The sequence below is a fragment of the Hylobates moloch genome, unplaced genomic scaffold (assembly GCF_009828535.3).
Source record: "Hylobates moloch isolate HMO894 unplaced genomic scaffold, HMol_V3 SCAFFOLD_9, whole genome shotgun sequence".
In the NCBI taxonomy this organism is placed as follows: domain Eukaryota; kingdom Metazoa; phylum Chordata; class Mammalia; order Primates; family Hylobatidae; genus Hylobates; species Hylobates moloch.
This window is the reverse complement of record NW_026652284.1, coordinates 78,751,810-78,777,125: the sequence shown is the minus strand read 5'-3', so window position 1 is coordinate 78,777,125 and position 25,316 is coordinate 78,751,810. Positions and strand designations below refer to the sequence as shown.

The window sequence follows — 25,316 nt, the reverse complement described above, 5'->3', positions numbered from 1 at the left end:
ATAGACATCATCCTTCCCCACTGTAAATTGGTGCAAGCTCATGCTAAGGGAAGTGACAAAATTTGCACCTAATAAGAGATTGAAGTTTATAATTGGTCTGGACTTGTAATAAGTAAAAGTGACCAGAAATCAGTGAAATCATCCCAAGATTTACTGTGGGATATGTCAAGGAAGTTTGGCTTTGCATAGCCGAAAGAGTGTAATTGGAGAAATATTAAATTACTTTAAGTTTATATTATTGCTCCACAGAGATTTGACTACCCAGCAAGCTAGTTACAGATATACTTTAACCACTGTTGTTTTTGTAATGTTTGTGATCTTCCATAACAAATATTTGTCATATAATGTTTTTCTTAAATTGAAGTATAAAAAGAAAATTAATCACTTAATTTGTTAACCTCTTATTCATGGCGTCATTGGTGTTTTAAACTATTCAAAGTGCTAATCAGAATCGCTGAGATAAGAAATCAGTCAAAGGTAATACAATTTTTCATCTGCCCTTAATAGATCCAGAAAGATTTAATTACTGGTTAGTTTTGAGTTACTTAGATTTTGTTGTCCTGGGCCTAGAATGTTAGAGCTGCTTACAATATAGCAGAAGTGTGCCCAAATTAAGTTTTTCCTGATATTTTTAATAAGCAAAGCTACTTACCAGAAACGGAAAATGCATACAAGAAATGAGTGCTCAGCTGCCAATTAGGAATGCAACGAAAATTTCATCATTCCTTTTTTAAATGGGTGGCCGAGATTTCTCCAAGACAAGATAACTATAGTAATGCTCATCAGTTTATAACTCCTGCACTAGATTCAACGTAAACACAGCACCAAACCAACTGTGGAACAGTCTGAACAGACATAGGCAAAGTCTCACTGGAATGTGAAGGAGACATGTTTTATTGGTTTTGTCAGGGTATCTCTCTTTTTATTGATAACATTAGGAAATCTGTCCCAAAGGGCTATGTAGAAATGTGTTTCTTTGGCTAAAGAGCTGGTTAAATAGAAAAATGCTTAATTAACACATATGCACTTATTTCATATGGCCAGTGATGGCTGAAATACTTGAATAGCTTATAAGTAAAATGCTTCACCAGGTACAATCTGACAGGAAAGGTGGGATTTTTAAGTAATTTTTCTATTTTTAACCTATAAACAATTTGTGAAAAACCTGTTTCACATGATCATTGGATTTTGTAGTGCTTTTGTAGTTCTTGGGAAACCCATGAAACAGCTATCAGTAGACTCCAGTTCAAATGTATGTGGGTTAGATGTTGCCTTTGAGTACCTACATAAGCACCTCTAGCTGAGAGACCTAGGGTGGATCATTTGATCTCTCTAAGCATCCTCACCTGTCAAACGGGGTTGGTAATATCTGCCCCCTAAGGTGATTGCTAGGCTTCAATGACTTAGTGTACAGGACCTTAGGATAGTATTCAGCATGTTGTAAATAATCAGTAATTGGCACTTTCTCCTACTCCTTCATTGATAATTCACAAGAAACTGTATTCTTCCTTTTCTTTGGGAATGAAAATCTAGAATCCTAAGTTTCTTCTAGGTGCTGTGAAGTTAAACAGCCAAAACAGAATGATTCATGGTAGTTTCCAGTTGTAATCCCAGAATATTTTTAGTTATTCAGTCAGCTGAAGACCTGGGCCTCTCAGCTCAGAACAGAATAAATAATGTCTGTTTGGGGAAGGGGAGTCTGCCAATAGATTTGATGTTAATGCAGCTTTTAAGATCACATTTTTACAGTAAGGAATTCAGCTTTTCTTCTAGTGTTAAGTGTCAAGTGCCTGAAATTATCACTATCTTATTTTTGTAAATGCATATTTTAAATGTATATATAGGGTTTTCTTTAAACAGGCTTCATAGTAGTTTGGATTGACTAGAATGCTCCTTTTTTGTATGCTTCTCAGTGCCAGGAATTAAATCAGGAAAATGTGTTAATATATTAATGTTTTCTTTTCTTTTTCTTTTTCTTTTTTTTTTTTTTTTTTTTTTTTTAACTTTAAGTACTACCTGTTATCCCTGTGGCTCAGCCTTATGGGCAAAAGGCCCCATGCCTGTTTATGTATATCTAAACCAATCAGTGGACCTGACTGGATTTTTACTAGTACTTTGTTGTGTTTCCTGTCCTCATTGTTAGTAAAATGTGTGGCAGCCTCCATCAACAGTGTTGTTTTCTAAAACCAAACAAGATTCTGTTCAACACAGTAAAAATTTCAGCTAAAATGGAATATTAAGGGAAAAAAGAGTATGTTGCTCCAGGCCACAAAAAACTCAAAGCAGTCTGAGACATGCACTGGTAAATCTTAAAAATGCTATAGGCAATTCAGCATCAAAATTGCCATAGAAAATTCTTATTGTTAGCCATTCTGTTGATAGTTCATATTAGAATTGCTAGCAGATGGGAAAATAGATGAGTCAGGATACAGTATTAGCAACCCATATTTTTTTAATCACAGGCCGCTAATAAGGTCTGTAGCATCTGCAAGATTTATTTAAACAGTTGCTGGGAAGAGTTTGTTTTCCCAGTAAACACAGCAAACCTTAGGATTCTCTTGATTGACTGTTTGACTAAATGTGTTAACATTAACATGTAAGACCATTTGCTTCATTGTAGTAGTGTCTCGTTTATTTTGACAGACTGATTGTTCCAGCAACTCATAGAATCATTAGGTCTTGAAATGTTATTACATTGATGTATTCAAAACCTTCATACTCCTGTTTCTGCTATTTGAGATTATGACTTCTTAAAAATCGCTCATGTAATTAGGACTATTTTTGACAAAACAAAATTATATAGAAATCTTAGTGTTTTTCCCCAGAGATTTAGAGATGAATTATTTTATGAAGTAAGTTTTATCACTTGACTGTGATATTTTAGGTTTTTATAGTAGACTAGATATGTAAACTTAAAGGAAGTTCTAATTTTACTGACAACTCTTTCTGATCAGTAATAAGCAGACCTTCAATACTTCTTATAGAGTTCAGAAATAATTCTAATTATTAAAGGTTTGAAATGTAGAATTATCAGTGAATTGATTTAATCTTATTTTCCACCCTAACTTATCATATCACTGAGTTTTTTGTGCTCCTGTTTTATACAAGAGCTAGTAACTGAGTTATTAATTTGCGTATCTTTTACTTGGTTTTTTTTTTTTTAGAGATACTGAGAAATGTCATAGTTTTGGATATTGATCTTTCATCTCCTGAATGAAATCAAGGGCTATCATTAACAAAATGAGTTTCTTATTTAAGCTGTCACTATTTAAGCTGTCAAACTATATCAATTTACAAACAAAATGTTGACTCCTATTAAAAAGTAGTTTTGACCTTTTAATTTAACTAAAAACAATATTCATCCATCCATCTGATTATTAGTGTTAAGAGGTTTACAGTTTTTCTTTAAAGTCTTTCATTTGGTGTAAACAATTACCTTGTAAGAGCTGGGAGATCCTAGTCTACTAACTGATCTAAAGCTTAAAGAAGATGGCATAGACCTTTCACTGAGCTTCTGCTCTTTATTTCATTTGAAAAGACTGCTCTATACGAATGTCATATGCAGGGTTTTCTATTCACTGTAGCCTTCATAGCTGAATATTTAAAAAAAAAACAATTTTCCTTTTGGCTCAGGTTGACAACCAGCAGCACACCCCATTTTTGGTGACTTAACATTTTTGAACTCTCTGACAGTGCTAGATTAAGAATATCAAACTTGATCACTTTGGACTTCTATCTAAATAACTTTTGCTACTTGAAACATGACCAAGCTTCCAGTGAGTCTTCATATTAGACAATTACTTGTTTTGAACTTGCAGAATTTAAAAGTATGTATGTCCTCTGATAGAAAGCAGTTAGCATGTTTCCACACTCTTCTGCCTTATTTCCTCTTCTCTCTCCTACTTTAAAATCACCTAAGAAACTCTGTTACGTTTTAATGAAGGAAGCCCAAAACATTGTCATTTTTAATTAATGAGGTCTAGTGAGTCAGAAATGGATACTTTGAAACTATTGTAAATCGCCCTCCCCAAGATTATGAGTCAAAATGGGTGATGGCTCTTGTTTCCTTCTGAACAAGGCAAGAGAAGGGTCTTGTACCTGAGCTAACTGCATCCCTTTATAACACTTATTGCTGTCTCACAGAATTGGTTACATTGATGGTCCAGTCAACACACACACACACACACACACACACACACACACACACAGAGGGAGAGAGGGAGAGAGAGAGAGAGAAGGAGAAAAGAAGAAGAGGAGGAGGAGGAGAGGAGTGGAGAGGAAAGGAGAGGAGAGGAAAAGAGAAGGGAAGGGACAAGGGAGAGGGAGGAAGGAAGGAAGGAAGGAAGAGAAGAAGGAGAAGAAAAAGAAAAGAAGAAGAAGAGGAGGAGGAGGGGGGAAGAAGAAGAAGAGGAGGATGAAGAGGAAGAAGGAATAAGAAGAGGAGGAAGAAGAAGAGGAGGAGGAGAGAGAGAAAGAAAGAGGAGAAAAAGAAGAAGAAGAAGAAGAAGAAGAAGAAGAAGAAGAAGAAGAAGGGAAGAAAAAATTGGAATTGAAAAGCTAAATCGATAAATTTGGGATTTTCTCCCACAAACTTTGATACAAAAGAACAATTGAGTGCCAATGTAGTATAATTGACCCAAAGGTCAAGTCATGTCTCTTGTCATAAACTAAGAGTGTACTTGAGCAAGCTAGCTCTCATTTCCTCATCCAAAATAAGGAAGTTAGAGTAGTTATCGCTGAGGCTCTGTTCTGCAGTGAGATTCTGTGAACGTTCATCTCATAACTCAATTTTATGCTTCTGTTAAACAAATGACTTAGTCACAATGACTTTTAATAGTCCCAGATCTCAAAATATGTTTCTCTCAGGCCCATACAAGTTAATTTAGCTGATCTTATTTTAAACTCTTTTATGGAAATGGATTTTTTTCTCTGCCCTTATTTGTATGTCTTGCCCCCGATGTTTGTCCTTTCAATTGTCCAGGAAAAGCAAAATTTTCTGGGAGTAGGACAGAAGCTTCAGGTAATGAAACAATATCATTCTGAAATTCATCTTCTTCATTATGTGTTTTTTCAGAGATTGTGGGTCCTGCTTCCACTGTCTTTGCATTCTGGTTCTTCCTCTTACTGCATGTCAGTTAATGTATTTATTTAACCAACTATGTGTCCTTAATGCATGTAAAGATTGTCAAACTACAATATCCTCCCACAGTGCTGAGGCTTAAATATTTGAGAACTACTCTTAGTTGTGCAGATTCTATTTTATTATTAACTTAAAAACTGAATTTTATTAAAGAGAACTAGCCTAAAACACACTAAAGCCATTTCCAGATCAGTTATTCCTTTTTATACATTTGTTCACATACAGTAAAACTTACAATGTATGCCTATTTTAAAATTATTCCATTTACTGAGTTGACTCACCCCATTATAAACTCCAAGAAGCATAAATCAGATTTGTTACTCCAACATTGCATTGATTTTGGAATTAGTAAACCAGCCTATAGCTATGGTAACACAGCTAGTTTGTGTTTTAAGTATTGTAGAAAGATGACAAGTGACATTTCTTTCCTATTTATAAAAAAAAATTTTAAAGATTTACCACAAACTCTGTTGATCCCATAAACATAATTCTGAAGTGATTTTTCTTCCTTTTCCTAAAGATTTTCAGGAAACCTGATTTTAATGAAGGGAACTTTTGTCAAAATAACACTGATATTAGGAAATTCAACTTTTTCTTCTAATATCCTTGTTAGCTCAAAAAACTTTTAATTTGGATTAGCGTTTTAAAAGGATAAAAACTATGATATTACAGGGTTATTTAAATCACTATGAGTCTCATTATCTGGTTTGTGAATCTTTTTACTACTAAGGCATTGAGCAGTTGCAGTACTGTTTTTCGAGAGATTGAAAAGGCCACTTCTGTCACATTTTCCTTCCAAAAGCATTTTCATGCCTGTGGGAGGCTTGATAGCTAGAGAAACACCAGGTGTTAAATACATGTTATTAGGGTGTAATCAAAGCCAGAAGCTTATGTCTATAAATCATACCCACTGTCTAAAAAGTGAAAAATTTTGCCAGCCAACCTCACTTTTTTTTGTCTATGTGACACCATAATTTAGAGGTACTTAGAAACCTACTGATATTACTGTTCTATTAATAAAATGAGAAGAGTCTCTGACCACAAATGCTTAGTGTGAGTATTATTTTCTGTTGGACACTCTCTCAAAGATTGTAAGATCAGGGAGAAAACCTTCTTTCCCTGGATAACCTACTCCTCATCAAGGGTTTCAGTTATAGTCTAAATGCTGATACTTCCCTAATTCTCTGTCTTTTGCTTGGATCTCTCTCCTGACCTCCAAACCCTGCATTACAGTCCATATCTGTTGTCTCCACCTTGGTGCCTTGCTTATATCTCAAACTCACCGGTACTAAAATTAATTTCATTAACTACCCTACCTTATTAATAGTTTCGATCTCTACCCCATTACCCAAGCTTGAAGTCAGAATCATCCTTAACCCTTCCTATTTTCTGACCCTTTATACTCAGTCATTCAACAAAAACAGCCCTACCAATTCTACTTTCAAATATCTCAAATCCCTCTTCTTAATCTCCACTTCCATTGTCTTGGTCCAAGCCTGACCTTCTCACTAGACTGTTGTGGTAACCAACTAATGGATCTTCTTGCCTCCATTTTTTTCTCCCATGGCAATCCATTTCCTATACCTGCTACTGGAGATATTTTTCTAAAGTTCATATGTGATCACATCACCATTTATGCTCAAAATGACTTAGCATTTCTTTCTTGTCACAGAAGTTTGCAGCAACACACATAAGGCCCACAGCAATTTGGCCTTTCCCTCTTTTTCCTGACTCATCTTCTATTCATCTTCCTGCATGGATCCTTCTCTAATCCCAGCAGTCTGCTTGATATCTCTAAAGATGCCAGACATTCATGTGCCATATCTGTTTCTACTTATGCTGTTTTCCTTCTCTATCCTATTTCCCATTTTATCATCTTACTCATTCTTCAGCGAGTTAGCTGTGCATGGGCCTATCTTGCCAGCTAGATTGCAATCTCGTTGTGGGAGATAGAGTGTTTTACTCATCTCCAAACCTACTATGCTTGGTCTGTAGAAAAATCTCAATAAATATGTCAGTGAGTACTTTGAAGTTCTCTGACAGCCCACATGAAGACCTAGCTATATATGTAGCTTATGCAGAAGTCAGATTTCCTGTAAACTCAACCTCATACAACCACAAAACTGAAATCAGATATTTTTAAAATAAATACAAACACTAGAAACAGATATAATGAGCTTCAGCACTAAGGCCATGCTCTGTCTTTCCTCAGACAGCTTCAGGATTTCACTCACAACCTATTCTTATTTGGGGTAATGCCTTATGAGGTTGTTTAATTGCTTTTCTAGTTCCCGATAGATGAACATACTTGCTGTAGAGATAGGAAGGGTATATGTTCAATGATGGCCATGAAGAGGAGCTGACAGAAAAGCCAAAAAAGGAGTGAGATTTAATATGTAACACAGATTATTAATAAAAATAATGATAACTCATATCAAGGAAACTGTTTTAGATTCTATGTCCTCTGCTTAGAAGGCAGTATATTCTGTGGAACACTTTATAAAGATTTTCTGTTCAAAACAATTGAGACAGTGCTCACTTCAGCAGCACATATACTAAAACTGGAATGATACAGTGAAGATTAGCATGGCCCCTGTGCAAGGCTCACATGCAAATTTGTGAAGCATTCCATATATTTCTACCTAAATGAGAAGGAACCAGAAAAACAATTTGGGCAATATGACGAAACAGGGTTCTATAACACTCCTGAAAAGATCACATTAGCTCTCCAGCAATTGATCTAAACCAACATGAAATCTTTGAAATATCTTTTTATAAAGAATTCAAAAGGTTGATTATTAAACTACCAAAGGAGATACAAGAGAAAGGTGAAAAACAACATAAGTTTGAAAAACTATTCAGGATGTGAATGAAAATTTTTCTAAAGAGATAGATATTTTAAAGAAAAGCCAGTCAGAACTTCCAGAGTCAAAAGACACATTTAAAGAATTACAAAATGCAGCGGAAAGTTTCAACAGTAGGCTTCCTTCTACAAAGTAGAAGAATTTCAGAGCTCAAAGACAAGGCTTTCAAATTAACCCAATCGAACAAAAATAAAGAAAAAAGAATTAAATGAACAAAGTCTTCAAGAAATATGGGATTATGTAAAATGGCCAAACCTAAGAATCATTGGTGTTCCTGAGGGAGAAGAGAAAGCAAAAAGTTTGGAAAGCTTATTTGAGGAAATAATTGAAGAAAACTTCCCTGGCCTTGCTAGAGATGTAGATATTCAAATATAACAAGCTCAAAGAACTCCTAGAAACTATATGATCCAGCAATTCCACTGCTGGGTGTGTATCCAAAAGAAAAGAAATCAGTGTATCAAAGAGATAACTGCATCCTGTGTTTGTTGCAGCACTATTTATAATAGCTAAGATTTGGAAGCAACCTAAGTGTCCATCAAAATATGAATGGATAAAGAAAATATGGTACATATACACAATGGAGTACTATTCAGTCATAATAATGAGATCCAGTCATTTACAACAACTTAGGTGGAACTGGAGATCACTATGTTAAGACCACTGCCCATGGTCTTGGGCAGCACTACCACTGTGGCTTTGCAGGTTACAGCCCTCCTCTCAGCTGCTTTCACAGGCTAGTGTTGAGTGTCTGCAGCTTTTCCAGGCATATGGTGCAAGCTGTCAATGGATCTACCATTCTGTGTTCTGGAGGAGAGTGGCTCTCTTCTCACAGCTCCACTAGGGAGCACCCCAGTGGGGACTCTTTATGGGGGCTCCAACCCCACATTTCCCTTCCGCACTGCCCTACCAGGGGTTCCTGCAGCAAACTTCTGACTGGACATCCAGGCATTTCCATTACATCCTCTGAAGTCTAGGTAGAGGGTCCCAAACCTCAATTCTTGACTTCTGTGCACTCGCAGGCCCAACACCATGTGGAAGCCACCAAGGCTTGAGCTGAAGCCATGGCCCGAGCTGTACCTTGGCCCCTTTTAGCCATGACTGGAACTGAAATGGCTGGGATGCAGGGTGCCATGTCTCAAGGCTGCACAGAGTAGCAGGGCCCCTGGGCCTGGCCCATGAAACTAATTTTCTTCCTAGGCCTCCAGGCCTGTGATGAAATGGGGCTGCTGGCAAGATCTCTGACATGCCCTGGAGACATTTTCCCCATTGTCTCGGCTCCTCATTACTTATGCAGATTTCTGCTGCAGGCTCGAATTTCTCCCCCAGAAAACGGGTTTTTCATTTCTATCACATCATCAGGCTGCAAATTTTCCAAAATTTTATGCTCTGCTTACCTTTTAAACATAAGTTCCAATTTCAAACCATCTATTTGTGAATCCGTAAAACTGAATGCTTTTAAGAACACCCATGTCACATCTTGAACACTTTGCTGCTTAGAAATTTATTCCACCAGATACCCTATCATCTCTTTCAAGTTCAAAGTTTCACAGATCTCTAGGGCAGGGGCAAAATGCCACCAGTCCCTTTGCTAAAGCGTAGCAAGAGTGACCTTTGCTCCAGTTCCCAGTGAGTTTCTCATGTTCGTCTGAGACCACTTCAGCCAGGGCTTCATTGTCCATATCACTAACAGCATTTTGGCCAAAACCATTCAACAAGTCTCTAGGAAGTTCCAAACTTTCCCACATCTTCTTAACTTCTTCTGAGCCCTCCAAACTCTTCCAGCCTCTGCCCATTACCCAGTTCCAAAGTTGCTTCCACATTTCCAAGTATCTTTATAGCAGTGCCCCACTACCTTAGTGCCAGTTAACTGTGTTAGTCCATTTTCACACTACTATAAAGAAATACCCAAGACTGGGTAATTTATAAAGGAAAGAGGTGTATTGATTCACAGTTCCATGTGACTGGGGAGGCCTCAGGAAATTTACAATCATGGTGGAAGGTGAAGGTGAAGCAAGCCTGGACCTTCTCACATGGTGACAGGGGAGAGCAGAGTGAGATTGAAGAGGAAGGGCCCCTTATAAAACCATCAGATATTGTGAGAACTCACTCACTATCACTAGAACAGCATGGAGGGAAACTGCCCCCATGATCCAATCACCTCCCACCAGGTCTCTCCCTAGACACATGGGGATTATGAGGATTACAATTCATGATGAGACTTGAGTGGGAACACAGCCAAACCATATCAGTAAAGTCTTAGGTTACAAAATCAGTGTATACAAATCAGTAGTACTACTATATACCAACAGTGACCAAGCTGAGAATCAAATCAAGAACTCAACCCCTTTTATAATAGCTGTAAAATAATTAATAATAATAGTAATAGCAATAAATTACCTAGGAATATACTTAGCCAAGAAGGAAAAGATCCCTACAGGGAGAACTACAAAACACTGTTGAAAGAAATCATACATGACACAAATGGAAATACATCCCATGCTCATGGATTAGAAGAATCAATATTATGAAAAAGACCTTACTGCCCAAAGCAGTCTACAGATTCAGTGCATTTCCTATCAAAATACCAACATCATTTTTCACAAAATTAGAAAAAAATCCTAAAAGTCACATAGAACCAAAAAAGAGCATATGTAAATACATGTGTGTGTGCATGCATTTGTGTGTATATGTGTGTGTATGTGATATTGAGACAAAGTTTTATCACTTAAAGGACTAAGATTTAGGTACTTCATTAATTTACTTTTGTGAACACCTAATTCCTTAATAATGTTAGATAATGGTTCTCTAATATCGCAGACCTGTTTTTCAGAAATTTTACATATTGAAAATATAAAAATCTGTTAAAGGAAGAAAATTTTTCTTCTAAGTAGTTTCTTTCTCTGAGTTCAGTCTATTACTGCAATACAATATTTATAAACTTGTTGGCAGTTTGCCCCAGTAAAAGTAGTACAAGATATTTACAGGAATATCTTAATTCAGAATTAAAGTAATGATAATTGTTTGCTTTATATAATATGTTAGTTCTTCTAATCTTAGAGTAACCCACTCCTTTGGGTCATGTATTCTTACTCGTATTTATCTATCTACCTTTACGTCATGTTATTTGCAGTATAGTAGGATAGTTTCTTGGTGTATGTACAGTCTCTAAAGTCTAAGTATTTTTTGGAATATCTAGGGACATGAAACTCATGCATAAAAATCAATTATAAAATAGTACATGATTTAGAATCAAATACTGAATTGTGTTGTTTAAATTATGAGTGTTACATAGAAATTTAGAAATGGGAAAGATTAACATGGGCTGAAATAGAGATGATGTTGAAGAACACACAAGTGGAATTGGATCCTACATAGACATAGTTGGGCATGTCTTTCTTGGGAAATGTGGTTGTGTGGTATACATTGGCCTTTCAATGTGGCCATTACCGATGTGTACAGTTCAAGTTTGGAGTTTCCCTGTTTGTCTTATTCTGCATCCCCACAGTGATTTGAACAGCACTGAGAATGTAACGGATGCAAGATCACTACTTGGATTAAAAATCAATGGAGAAAGTATATAATACTACATATGATATATAAATGTATCTTTTATGGCATAATATTAAAAGCTAGGTTCTTTCATGACATATGACTACAAAATAACAGGGCTGATTATTAATATACATACCAGAACTTCTTATGCACCGAAGTGAGTGGCATTCATCTTCAAAGTCATCATAATGGAAGCCTGCATACTCTTCTCCGTAACACTGTCATTTCTCAAAATAATTTTGGAACTCCTTTTTTGAATTTCCTTCAGAGAGTCTATGACTCATTCTTTTCAGTATCCTCAGAGTCTTTTTCAGCTAAGAGTGAATTTGGTTTTTGGAAGCAGAAGTCACGATAGGGCCAGGGATGGCGAGTAAAAGGATCTGCTGAGAAATGCTACTTCGGATGACTATAAGTAATGAGTATTTTTCCTAGCTGGACTCATAAAATAACGAAAGGCAGTTATCTTCTTAAAACAAAAAGTAAGTTGCAAGTTTTATCATTTTAAAACCAAGCCTGAGCTGGGTGCAGTGGCACATCCCAGCTACTGAGGAGGTCAAGGCAGGAGGATCTCTTGAGCCCAGAAGTTTGAGACCTTGTGTCAAAAAAAATAAGAAGAAGAAGAAAAGAAAACCAAATCTGGATTACTCTTACATAACTGTCCTACTCCAGAATTGATCATGGCTTCCTGCTTTTGGGGCCCCACCAGGCCTATTCAGCCTTACTTCCCGCCCCCTACCACAGTCATCTTCTTTATTAAGCATTTAGTAAAATGGAGGATAGAATGGTTAATTTAACCTTTATTCAGTCTTGTCACATTCTTGGGTGATCTCTGCAAGTATTCATGATTATTGTAGCACATTAAAGTATCATTAGACATTAAAGTGTTGTGGATAATTTCATTGTATTGATATCTTTGTTCTATATCTAGTTGAAAAATCTAAGTTTAGAAGAACTACAGATGCGGTTAAAAGCACTGGACCCTATGATGGAACGGGAGATAGAAGAACTTCGTCAGAGATACACTGCGAAAAGACAGCCCATTCTGGATGCGATGGATGCAAAGAAAAGAAGGCAGCAAAACTTTTGAGTCTAATTTCCTGTCTGTTTTTAACTATTCTGGAGACCAAGAAACCACTAGGAACTGAAGGAATATCTGGATATTTTTAATCCTAAGATTTTGCCCTACAGTTAGGCAGAGGTCAAAAACTGACAATGGTACATGCCCAGGTAAATTCCCAAAAGGCAGAATTGACAGTTGTATCTGCTGTGCATTCACTCTCAGATGAGGAGAACAAAAGAAGTGTATTCTCTTGTTCTGGCAGCTGCATACCAGCAATAACACTGTGTTATGAAATGGATTTTCAAGATTTAGAGACCTTGAAAATCCAAAGCTATTGTTTAATTGTACAGCACTGAAGGGCTTTATGTTACAATATTCTTTATTCCTATCTAGTATACTAGGCTATTTATTGTATCCCCTTAGGTAAACTTATTTATTTATGCTATTTTGCTTTGTTTTGTTTTTTAAGGACAAGATCAGGATAGCTTTGGTGAAGGTAGGGTCATATTAATATGATGATAATGTGCAACCAAATTATACTTTCTGCAGGGAGCTATGGGGTACATTCCTTGATTTCCAGGATAGTTTTCCAAATAGGAAAGCAATAATGGCAATAGTTCTCAAATGGGCTAGGCCTTTTTTATATTGAAGCAATAATTCCATTTTTACCCTTTGAAATTTTGTTTTTTTGATTTTTGATATTTGGTACAAATAGAACTATATATATTTAGGTAAAATAGATCTATCGTGTTTAAAACCAAAGAAATCAATGGAACCCTTGCACAAAAAAGTGTGATAAATATTTTTAAATAAAAACTTAATACAAATTAATTTGTTAATATTGTTTTATGTTTTATGTGTAGATCTAATAGCTGAACTGATTCAAACTGTAATAAGCTCATCAATTTCATTTCTATGAAAATGTACTCTATTGTCACAGGATGCTTCTCTTGATTTTATTCATTTCCTGGGACTTGGTAAACATCATGTGCCTGATGATAACCCAGTAGCAAAAACATTTGTACTGAGTGGTACAAGCCTTGGGGACTGGAAAAAAAAAAGATTAAAACCATTAAAAAGAAACTCATTTTTCCGCTGAATGAACATTTGTATGATTGCATTGGGACCAGTCATTTCCTAAGCTACATATGGCCATCTTGACAGTGTTTTTTCTTTTGTGTGTTTAATTATTATGTGTAAATCATAAAGCCAAATAAATTTCACTGTGCCACCCAGCACATTTCGTTTCTGTATCTTTGTTAAAACTCATGACCTGGACTCTGCATTTTCCAAGCAAGGGACGTATATTAGTTAGGACAGGCTAGATTATGCAGTGCTGACAACCCTCACCCTTCAGCGGCTTCACATAATACAGCTTATTCCTCACTCTTGCTCCAGGCCCACCCCAGTTTGGCAGGGCGCCCTGCTCCTATCATCCACACCCAGGGACCCGCTGACAGGGCCTCAACCATCTGAGATATCTGTGGTCACCACAATAAGGAGAAGGGGAGCTGGAGAGTTTCATACTAGCTCCAGCCAGCAGTGATACATGTCTGGTTGGCCACAACCCAGTATTCAGAATTAGTCACATGGCCACTCCTAACTTCGAGGGAGTCAGGAAGAGTAGCATCACCACGTAGCTGGAGGGGAGAGAACAGGAAAAGCTGAAGAGTTCACTAATGTCTGTCACAGAAGGTATATTGTCTCTGGAAAGCTTCCATTCCTTTTTAAAAATGGTATTTGTACCCTAGGTAATACCTCAAAGTGTCGTTTGTCTCTACCCTGTTGAGCCCTTATAAATAATAAATTGTATAATTGGATACAAATTATAAGATTATAAAAAGAGTGATAAGTATGAAACATACAAAGATTATTAAAAAACGAAGAACTGAATTTACAATATATGCTTCAGCAAATCTATACTGGAGTCTGTTGGGGACACTTGTGTGAGTTGATCAACTGAAACACCCTGCCCTTTTTTCTTTTCCTAATAATTTTTCTTTTTACTAACCTGTTCGATACCTTGCCTGATTTGATGGAATCAAATGACTGATTTGCTGTCATCCAAGCAAAACCGCCTACATGACATGGACAAGAAACCTATGAAGATGATTTCTCTTCAGTTTGCTAAATTAGAAAATGTATGCAAATTAATTCAGCGAGGCCTGTTAACCACTCTTAATTCAATCTCGAGAGTCCTCCTTTTAATATGTCAAATGTTCCAATCACATTGCAATTTTCTGCAGTTAGACTTTATATCCTATTATATCTATGTCTATTTAAGTGTATGTACACAAATACACACATATATTTAAGAGAATTAAGAGGAATGGGCATTGTTTTATTTTAGAGCCCTAGGAAACCCCAAAACATTTTAGGATGACCTACTTTTAAATTTTTCCTATCTTCTTACTCTTTGCCTCCACCAGTCAAAGGAATTTAAGATATGTTTTGAAGAATCACAAGCCGTGAAAGAGATCTGCCTGGGCGCAGTGGCTCACACCTGTAATCCCAGCACTTTGGGAGGCCGAGGCAGGCAGATCACGAGGTCAGGAGTTCAAGACCAGCCTGACTAACATGGTGAAACCTCATCTCTACTAAAAATACAAAAATTAGCTGGGCGTGGTGGCACGCACCTGTAATCCCAGCTACTCAGGAGGCTGAGGCAGGAGAATCGCTTGAACCCAGGAGGCAGAAGGTTGCAGTGAGCCAAGATCGTGCCACTGCACTCCAGCCTGGGCGACAGAGCGAGACTCTATCTCAAAAAAAAAAAAAAAAAAGAAAAGAAAAAAAGAAAGAAATCAAGTCTAGTCCAGGCTTGGTGGCTCATGCCTGTAATCCCTGCACTTTGGGAGGCTGAGGCCAGCAGATCACTTGAGGTCAAGAGTTCGAGACCAGCCTGACCAACATGGTGAAACCCTGTCTCTACTAAAAATACAAAAATTAGCTGAGCGTGGTAGCAGGCGCCTGTAATCCCAGCTACTTAGGAGGCTAAGGGAGGAGAATCGCTTGAACCCGGAAGGCAGAGATTGCAGTGAGCTGAGATCACACCACTGCACTCCAGCCTGGGTGACAGAGTAAGGCTTTGTCTCAAAAAAAAAAAAAATATTCAAGTCTAATTAAGCCTTGAATAATCATGATGCTTAGGAAAGAGAGTTTTCTAGTTATTTTAATGAGTTTAAGAAGAAACCTATTTTAACCTGGTTGCTGGGCACTTGCCAAAAATAGGTAAGTATACTTTTCTGCACACCCCATCCTTTAATAAATACAGTATCGTGAATGTAACTGAAGCTAGTGAGTCAGTGTTTCATCTTGCTGAAAAGCTAGCATCCTTGTATATATTGTCCTGTAGATGACAAAGTTTTTTCTTTGGTGTAATGAACTTAGATGACTCATTTCTACAGACTTAACAATACACTTAGCTTATTTTAGAAGAAATAGTTTTATGTTCAAAGTATGAGCTAATTTGGCAAATACAAATTGGAGAAGAAAGTGTATTCAAATGGATTTCAAAATAATAACACCTGTTATTCGGGGCACTTACGTATGTCAGACACTTTGATTAACAACCTTAAATACATTACTTACCTGCTGTTATGTTTTTCCTCTGCTTATTTACTGAATCACCCCCCCCAGTGTTCAATATCATGCTCTACTCACTGAAGGATGTGCAGTTCTGTAACAAATTATATAATACATTAATAAGATGTTTTTTAACTTAGTCACAGGAAATCTTTTCAAATTACTGATTAGCATTCAATAGATTGCTATTTTCATTTCCTATCCTGTATGTTAAAGATTAATGATTAAAATAAATCCTGAAAATACTAATGACATTCTAAGTAGAATATCATTAAAGAAAAATAATTGGAGTCATATCGCATTACTAAACCATCATTAGGCATAGGCATTTAATTAGATATTTCATCAAAATGCAATTTTGGAGCACCAGGTTTTTTTGTTTTTTGTTTTTTGTTTTTTTTGGCATGAAAGACTAGGAATCTGGAATCTAATGAGAACTATTTTTCTTTGCCGTTTAGGCAACATGGTGGGACCTGGACCCAAGGAAGTTTTACAAACCTTGGTTGGGCAGTCTGATGTGACTGAGTGGTGACTTCCAGGGAGTCAGTCAGTTTTGCCCTGTTCCGTACAAACCATCTTCAACCTCAGCCAACTACCTTCTACTTCCTTTTGGGGTCCCAGAAAGACTCCAAGAAGGAAAGCAGAGAACCAGCTCATTTCTTCCACCAATCTTAGAAAAACAATTCCTACTTCATGCTCTTCTCACACTGGACCACATCATTAGCCAGACTCCTTGCCACCACTTTCTTCACTTGATAAAGCTACCTAAATAAAAATTAGGATTTTTTAATCGCTTTTCTGCTCACAAAATTTTGCCAACTTGAGAATGAACTCTGTCTCCTGGCATTCAAGACCTGCAACAGGCCTCAACTGATGTTTATGACCTTATCTCCATTATTGTTTTATTTGAGCCCTTTCCGCCAACAAACTGAACTGCTTCCAAATTCTCTATATGATTATTTTATTTATGGATTGTAAAGTTCTTGACGGCAGAGACTTGGTGTTTATCCATCTTGTTTCCCCACAATGCATGCCAGTATATTAGATATAATTTGGTATTAAAGTTTCATTGAACGCCATGAGCTCAAACAAAAAAAAAATTGTCATTAATCATACAGACTGTCTTTCTCCTTGGCATCCACATAATCACCATAACAACAATAATAATCATTTTGTGAGCATCTACTAACCCATGCGCTTTTGATGCACCATCTCAAACCTCCACAACAAGATGCATATTCCCTTTAGTGAAAAGGAAAGGGAGGACTGAAAAGAAAGAATTGGAGAGATTAAATGAGGTCACACAGCTAGTTAAATGCCAGTAGTGGCCTTACACTCCCATCTGTCTCTAAAGTCTTTGCATTTCCACTAGACCACATAGCTTAATAAACAGGAGGTCTGGCTTTAGAATGTTAGACAGGGTTGCTGAGCCTGCTTGCTGATGGCTCTTCAGTTACAACTTAAGACCGTTGTTGGCTGACTTTACCTCTTTCACATTTCAGTGGAATCTATATTTTCTGAAATGACATCCTTCCCACATGTAGAAAAAAGATGCAGGGTGCATGTATTCAAGCTTCCAGGATGAGTTGTACAAGAAGATTTTTTTCTTTTATTATTTTAGGATATATGTGGTGTTCTTGTGCCTTGAAATCTATGTTTTGTTGTAAATGATAATGTATTATATTCTCTCCCTTATCGGTCTTTCTTTGATAATGATTGCATTAGAGGAACATTAATCAGCATGGCAGAAGGAGCCTGGCATCAGAAATTAAATGATCTGGGTTCAAATCCCAGTTGTTCTTTTGGACTTTTGTTGTCCTGGGCAAAAATAACCATTTAATCATTCTGTGTTTCAATATCTTCATCTGTAATACAGCAATTGGGAAGATCAAATGTTCTAGGACATGTACAATATTTAGCAAATTTCTTGACATATGACACGTAAATACTAAATTAAAAAACAAACTTTTAACTCTTTTTAGTTTAGTGCCATGTTTTTGCAAGAATGAACAAGGGGGCTCTGTTCCTTGATAAGCAAGCTGATTGTTACTTCTAAAGTGAATTAGAGTCACCTAGAACCCAGTTAGGCCTTCTCGTAAGGGCCTGACCTACTCTCTGGTGGTGATTTGCACTGAGGAAAATCTATCATGCTCAATTTTTTAAAGTATTCTCTTTATACACAGAGCAAAGAAAGTTGTATATTTTATTCCATTTCATGTTGCTATAATGGAATACTTGAGACTGGGTAATTTATTGAATACCTGAGACTGGGTAATTTAAAGAAAAGAGTTTTATTGGGTTTATGACTCTAGAGGCTGGGAACGTCGAGAACCATGATGCTGGCATCTGGTTGGCTTCTGGTGAGAGCCTCATACTGTGTCACAGTGTGGCAGAGAAACAAAAGGGAAAGCGAGTGTGTTTGAAAAGGGGTAAATATGAGAGGACACCTTTCTTTAGAATAGCCCATTCACGCAGAGACCAATCCATTTCCAGGAGAACTAATGCAGTATCAGGAGAAAGTCATTAATCTATTTTAACATCCTAATCACCTCCTAAAGGCACCTCCTCCCACCACTGGTACATTGGCAATTAAATTTCAACATGAGTTTTGGCAGGAACAAACACATCCGAATCATAACATTATGTTATGCTAAACTTTCCCCCTCCTCTTCAAGATGATTATTGTAAGGATATTGTTAAGGCCAGCATAAGTTGCCCCATTTGTGATGACCCATCAGGAAATATCAAATTTATGTCCTTAAAGTTTTGTTTCACGGAAGTTTCATCATTCTTGGTCCTTACAAATATGAACCATGTCATTGACTTGGCCTCAATTTGCTTTGGTCCCAGGAAGTTCAAAATTAAATTTATATTTTAATAGTTTGTAGGATTCTATGCTCTATATGTCTACATTTCTCTGATCCTATATTTATAACAACTGAAAATATCTTTTTAAAGGAAATATCTGGAGGCATGGGTTCTTCCACTAAAAAATATCTGATCAACCATGTGTAATCTTTATATCTTCTCACAGCATTCTTGTGAGTGTCGAATACGGCAATATGTATCAAGATGAGTTGTAGTTCAATTGCTGGAATCTTCTATATGGGAGTATTACCACCCAGGAGGAAAGGGAACTCTAGAATATAAGGTTCCCAGAGACTGAGATAACTTCTCTTCTTCTTCTTCTGGAAGGAGCCAAGATAGAGAACATCACAGTACCTTTGGCCCTCACACCTCCTGTCCTCACAACCTGTTTTCAAATCACATTAACACAAAAACTGATTCAGGCTTACCAGGCAAGCACCTTTCAGTCCCAGGCCAGCCAACACATCAGAAAGAATTTCTTATAAAAAAATCTACCTCTCTGTATTTTTCCGTTTTTACTATTCTATTCATAAGTTACTTAATGTTTTCTATAGAAAGAGAAGGATACGAAGGAAAAAAAAGATGAGAGCAAAGAAAAATAGTTTTTGGCATGATACAAATGACATTTTAACCAAAAATTACAAAGCTATGTCACACTCCATGTTTCCTCAACAGAAAAGTGAGTCTATGTCATTTTATGAGACACACTAAGAATTAATAAGTTCACATTTTTTTCTGGTAGAAAATCCAATGCCTGCCTATGTTTAAACCAAGCAACAAGTTGTCTTTTAAATTTTTATAGAATGTCCAAGGTGAACTGTAATTAGTTGAGTGGAAGCTAAATAAAACCTGATACTAAAGCACTGAGCTTTTAAATATTCCCTGATGTTCGGTGTATACCGACCATGTTAAATAGGGCACTCCTGCACCTGTGCATTTTTCAGCCTTTCCACTTATTCTATGACAGCTTTCTTTCCCATTTGGAAAGAAAATATTCTTGGCAAAACATTTGAATGAAAAGACATAATAGCACTTGGAATGGAAGTCTTCGATGTCAAGGAAAAACAAGGTACATGGAGGAATCTGAAATGTGAAATTGTTTCATTATTAATCAGTGTGCAAATTCATGGATTCCTTCTCTGTTGTCTTTCCATAAAGTATATAGGAGTTTATTTTAAAAACACACCAGCTGAAGACCATAAATCAGTTTGCATGCTTAGCATGTCATCTTTGAAAATTATATGTGATATTACAGCCTGATAGTAATGAACGAATGAACTGGACCTTTAAAAGTTTCAGCAAAGCTTTTCGATTCTGAGAGTAAATTAATTGCTTTAACAAGTAAGTAGTGATTTGGAGTTTGATTTGAATTTGAATGTGTCAGGCAGTCAAAAAAGTCCAAGCAGAATGTTTTTAAAGTTCTTAATGTAAAATTATTTCAATTTCACAGTAATCTAATGTGTTGCTAGTTTTTTAATCTTGTTCAATGAATCCTGGTGCCTTGCTCAGTTCCCTGACATTCATCTACAGCAAAAGATAGCAAACATATATATAAAATATTGTATATATTTTACAAATATATACAAATACATGCAACATAATGTATTGCAGTATATAGATACAATATATATAGTATTGCAATGTATAGATACTATATATACAGTATATATGCAATACAATATATACAAATACATGCAACATTTGTCTGTGGTATTCATTTCTAACTTGCCTGAGAGAAAACAATTTCTTCTGACAGAAAAGGCCTATCCTTACTCTGTCCAATAAGAAGTCAATTCATTTCCTTAGTTCTTGAGGTTGTTATAAAAATATAAGAAAGTTTATATCTTTTATAGATTGGAAGTCCTCAAAGGTAGGTATCTTTGAAGCTCTGCTGCCTACCTTACTGCATGGCCATGAGTGAGTTCCTTAATCCTTTTTATAAGTCTCACCTTCTTTTTTTAACCTTCTATTTTAGGTTTGGGGTCACACGTGAAGGTTTGTTACATAGGTAAATCCATATGTCATGGGGGTTTGTTGTACAGATTATTTTATCATTCAGATACTAAGCCTAGTACCCAATAGTTATTTTTCATGTTCCTCTCCCTCTTGCCACCCTCCACCCTCAAGCAGGTGCCAGTGTGTGTTGTTCCCCTCTATGTGTCCATGTGTTGTCATCATTCAGCTCCCCCTTATAAGCAAGAACGTGGTATTTGGTTTTCTGTTCCTGCGTTTGTTTGCTAACGATAATGGCTTCCAACTCCCTCCATGTCCTCACAAAAGACATTATCTCATTCTTTTTTATGGCTGCATAGTATTCTATGGTGTATATATACCATATTTTGTTTATCCAGTCTGTCATTGGTGGGCATTAGGTTGAATCCATGTCTTTGCTATTGTGAGTGATGTAGCAATGAACATTTGCGTGCATATGTCTTTATGGTAGAATGATTTATATTCCTCCGCATATATACCCAGTAATGGGATTGCTGGGTTGAATGGTAGTTCTGTTTCTAGCTCTTCCCACAATGGTTGAACTAATTTACACTCCCACCAACAGTGTATAAGCATTCCCTTTTCTCTGCAACCTCGCCAGCATCTGTTATTTTTTGACTTTTTAGTAATAGCCATTCTGCCTGGTATGAGATGGTGTCTCAGTGGTTTTGATTTGCACTTCTCTAATGATCAGAAGTCTTACCTTCTTTATCAAGCAGAGGAGACAACCTCAGAGGGTTATGAAAAGTAAATGAGAGATGCACAGAAAACCCTTCAAATACTACTTGGCACCCATGAGTACCCATGACTTGCACTTTCGTTACTCATCAGCAAGCATCTATTAAGCACCAACTATGTGCCAGTGTCTAAGCTAAGTGTGAAATACAGAAATAAAGGCAGCTTGGTTCCTACCTAAGAGCTGGTGCTTATAGCCTGGTACAGGGCATGGACACCCACGAGTGGTCATTGCAATAAGAAAGATGTAAACAAAGCCCTACAGGAGTAGGAATAGAGGAAGTCTTCACTAATGAGATATGTGAACTGAGTCTTGAGGCATGTAAGGCAGGAAAGGGAGAAAGGCACTTTGAGGAGGGCAAAGCATATATAAAGACAGAGAGATGAGAAAGAATGTCTAGCATACCTTTCAGTGTCTGAGAAAGTTCATTACACAATTAAAGCAGTGGGGGTAGTTTGTCTTGCTTACTCTCTCTGTCCTGCAGTTTAGGAGAGGTCATGGAATTATGTGGTCTGTTTTTGTTTTTGTCTTCCCAAATCGCTGAATGTTTTCCAGATAAATTAACACCAGTTGGAGCTAGCCTATTTTCTGGTGCCTTTAGATACTGGTCACACTCAGCTGTACTCATTTCTACTATTTAATAAATATCTAGAAATAGTGATGTCGGGCAGCTGTGGAGCCAAGATGGCCAAATAGGAACAGCTCTGGTCTCCAGCTCCCAGCCTGAGCGACACAGAGGAGGGGTGATTTCTGCATTTCTGTTTGAGGTACCGGTTTCATCTCACTAGGGAGTGCCAAACAGTGGGTGCAGGACAGTCGGTGAAGCGCACTCTGCGTGAGCCGAAGCAGGGCGAGGCATTGCCTCACTCGGGAAGCGCAAGGGGTCAGGGAGTTCCCTTTCCTAGTCAAAGAAAGGGGTAACAGACGGCACCTGAAATATCTGGTCAGTCCCACCTTAATACTGCGCTTTTCCAACGGGCCTGGAAAACGGCACACTAGGAGATTGTGTCCCGCACCTGGCTCGGAGGGTCGGTCCTATGCCCACGGAGTCTCACTGATTGCTAGCACAGCAGTCTGAGATCAAGCTGCAAGGCGGCAGCGAGGCTGGCGGAGGGGTGCCCGCCATTGCCCAGGCTTGCTTAGATAAACAAAGCAGCCAGGAAGCTCGAACTGGGTGGAGCCCACCACAGCTCAAGGAGGCCTGCCTGCCTCTGTAGGCTCCACCTCTGGGGGCAGGGCACAGACAAACAAAAAGTCAGCAGGAACCTCCACAGACTTAAATGTCCCTGTCTGACTGACAGCTTTGAAGAGAGTAGTGGTTCTCCCACCACACAGCTGGAGATCTGAGAATGGACAGAGTGCCTCCTAAAGTGGGTCCCTCACCCCTGAGCAGCCTAACTGGGAGGCACCCCCCCAGTAGGGACAGACTGACACCTCACTCGGCCGGGTACTCCTCTGAGACAAAACTTCCAGAGGAACTATCAGACAGCTGAATTTGTGGTCTCACGAAAATCCGCTGTTCTGCAGCCACCGCTGCTGACACTCAGCCAAACAGGGTCTGGAGTGGACCTCTAGTAAACTCCAACAGACCTGCAGCTGAGGGTCCTGTCTGGTAGAAGGAAAACTAACAAACAGAAAGGACATCCACACCAAAAACCCATCTGTATATCACCATCATCAAAGACCAAAAGTAGATAAAACCACCAAGATGGGGAAAAAACAGAGCAGAAAAACTGGAAACTCTAAAAAGCAGAGCACCTCTCCTCCTCCAAAGGAACGCAGTTCCTCACCAGCAATGGAACAAAGCTGGATGGAGGATGACTTTGACGAGTTGAGAGAAGAAGGCTTCAGACGATCAAACTACTCTGAGCTACAGGAGGAAATTCAAAACAATAGCAAAGAAGTTAAAAACTTTGAAAAAAAAATAGAAGAATGGAAAACTAGAATAACCAATGGAGAGAAGGGCTTAAAGGAGCTGATGGAGCTGAAAGCCAAGTTTCAAGAACTACGTAAAGATTGCAGAAGCCTCAGTAGCAGATGCGATCAACTGGAAGAAAGTGTATCGCTGATGGAAGATGAAATGAATGAAATGAAGCAAGAAGGGAAGTTTAGAGAAAAAAGAATAAAAAGAAATGAACAAAGCCTCTAAGAAATTTGGGACTATGTGAAAAGACCAAACCTACGTCTGATTGGTGTACCTGAAAATGACGGGGAGAATGGAACCAAGTTGGAAAACACTCAGCAAGACATTATCCAGCAGAACTTCCCCAGTCCAGCAAGGCAGGCCAACGTTCAGATTCAGGAAATACAGAGAACGCCACAAAGATACTCCTCGAGAAGAGCAACTCCAAGACACATAATTGTCAGATTCACCAAAGTTGAAATGAAGGAAAAAATGTTAAGGGCAGCCAGAGAGAAAGGTCAGGTTACCCACAAAGGGAAGCCCATCAGACTAACAGCTGATCTCTTGGCAGAAACTCTACAAGCCAGAAGAGAGTGGGGGCCGATATTCAACATTCTTAAAGAAAAGAATTTTCAACCCAGAATTTCATATCCAGCCAAACTAAGCTTCATAAGTGAAGGAGAAATAAACTACTTTACAGACAAGCAAACGCTGAGTGATTTTGTCACCACCAGGCCTGCCCTAAAAGAGCTCCTGAAGGAAGCACTAAACATGGAAAGGAACAACCGGTACCAGCCATTGCAAAAACATGCCAAATTGTAAAGACCATCGAGGCTAGGAAGAAACTGCATCAACTAACGAGCTAAATAACCAACTAACATCATAATGACAGGATCAGATTCACACATAACAATATTAACGTTAAATGTAAATGGGCTAAACGCTCCAATTAAAAGACACAGACTGGCAAACTGGATAAGGAGTCAGGACCCATCAGTGTGCTGTATTCAGGAAACCCATCTCACGTGCAGAGACACACATAGACTCAAAATAAAGGGATGGAGGAAGATCTATCAAGCAAATGGAAAACAAAAAAAGGCAGGGGTTGCAATCCTAGTGTCTGATAAAATAGACTTTAAACCAACAAAGATCAAAAGAGACAAAGAAGGCCATTACATAATGGTAAAGGGATCAATTCAACAAGAAGAGCTAACTATCCTAAATATATATGCACCCAACACAGGAGCACCCAGATTCATAAAGCAAGTCCTGAGTGAGCTACAAAGGGACTTAAACTCCCACACAATAATAATGGGAGATTTTAACACCCCACTGTCAATATTAGACAGATCAATGAGACAGAAAGTTAACAAGGATATCCAGGAATTGAACTCAGCTCTACAGAAAGTGGACCTAGTAGACATCTACAGAACTCTCCACCCCAAATCAACAGAATATACATTTTTTCAGCACCACACCACACCTATTCCAAAATTGACCACATAGTTGGAAGTAAAGCTCTCCTTAGCAAATGTAAAAGAACAGAAATTATAACAAACTGTCTCTCAGACCACAGTGCAATCAAACTAGAACTCAGGATTAAGAAACTCACTCAAAAC

The 25,316-nt window shown here is 37.8% G+C and overlaps 1 protein-coding gene and 1 non-coding gene across 8 annotated transcripts in view; both read left to right on the top strand.

Annotated features, from left to right (window-relative positions):
* The window catches only part of STK3 (serine/threonine kinase 3), a 427,140-nt gene that overhangs the window by 338,599 nt on the left and 63,225 nt on the right, over positions 1-25,316 (top strand). The window contains exon 11 of one of the 7 annotated variants that reach the window (XM_032760116.2): positions 12,485-13,854. The exons of the other annotated variants lie outside the window; for them this stretch is intronic. Coding sequence (XP_032616007.1) covers positions 12,485-12,643 — 159 coding nt within the window. The 3' untranslated portion in view covers positions 12,644-13,854. Of the gene's footprint in view, positions 1-12,484; positions 13,855-25,316 lie in introns of those variants that run through there. 7 annotated transcript variants of the gene reach the window in all.
* LOC116814079 (U6 spliceosomal RNA) lies at positions 7,672-7,778 on the top strand. Its single transcript, XR_004371164.1, has one exon. It is a non-coding gene; the product is annotated as a U6 spliceosomal RNA (small nuclear RNA).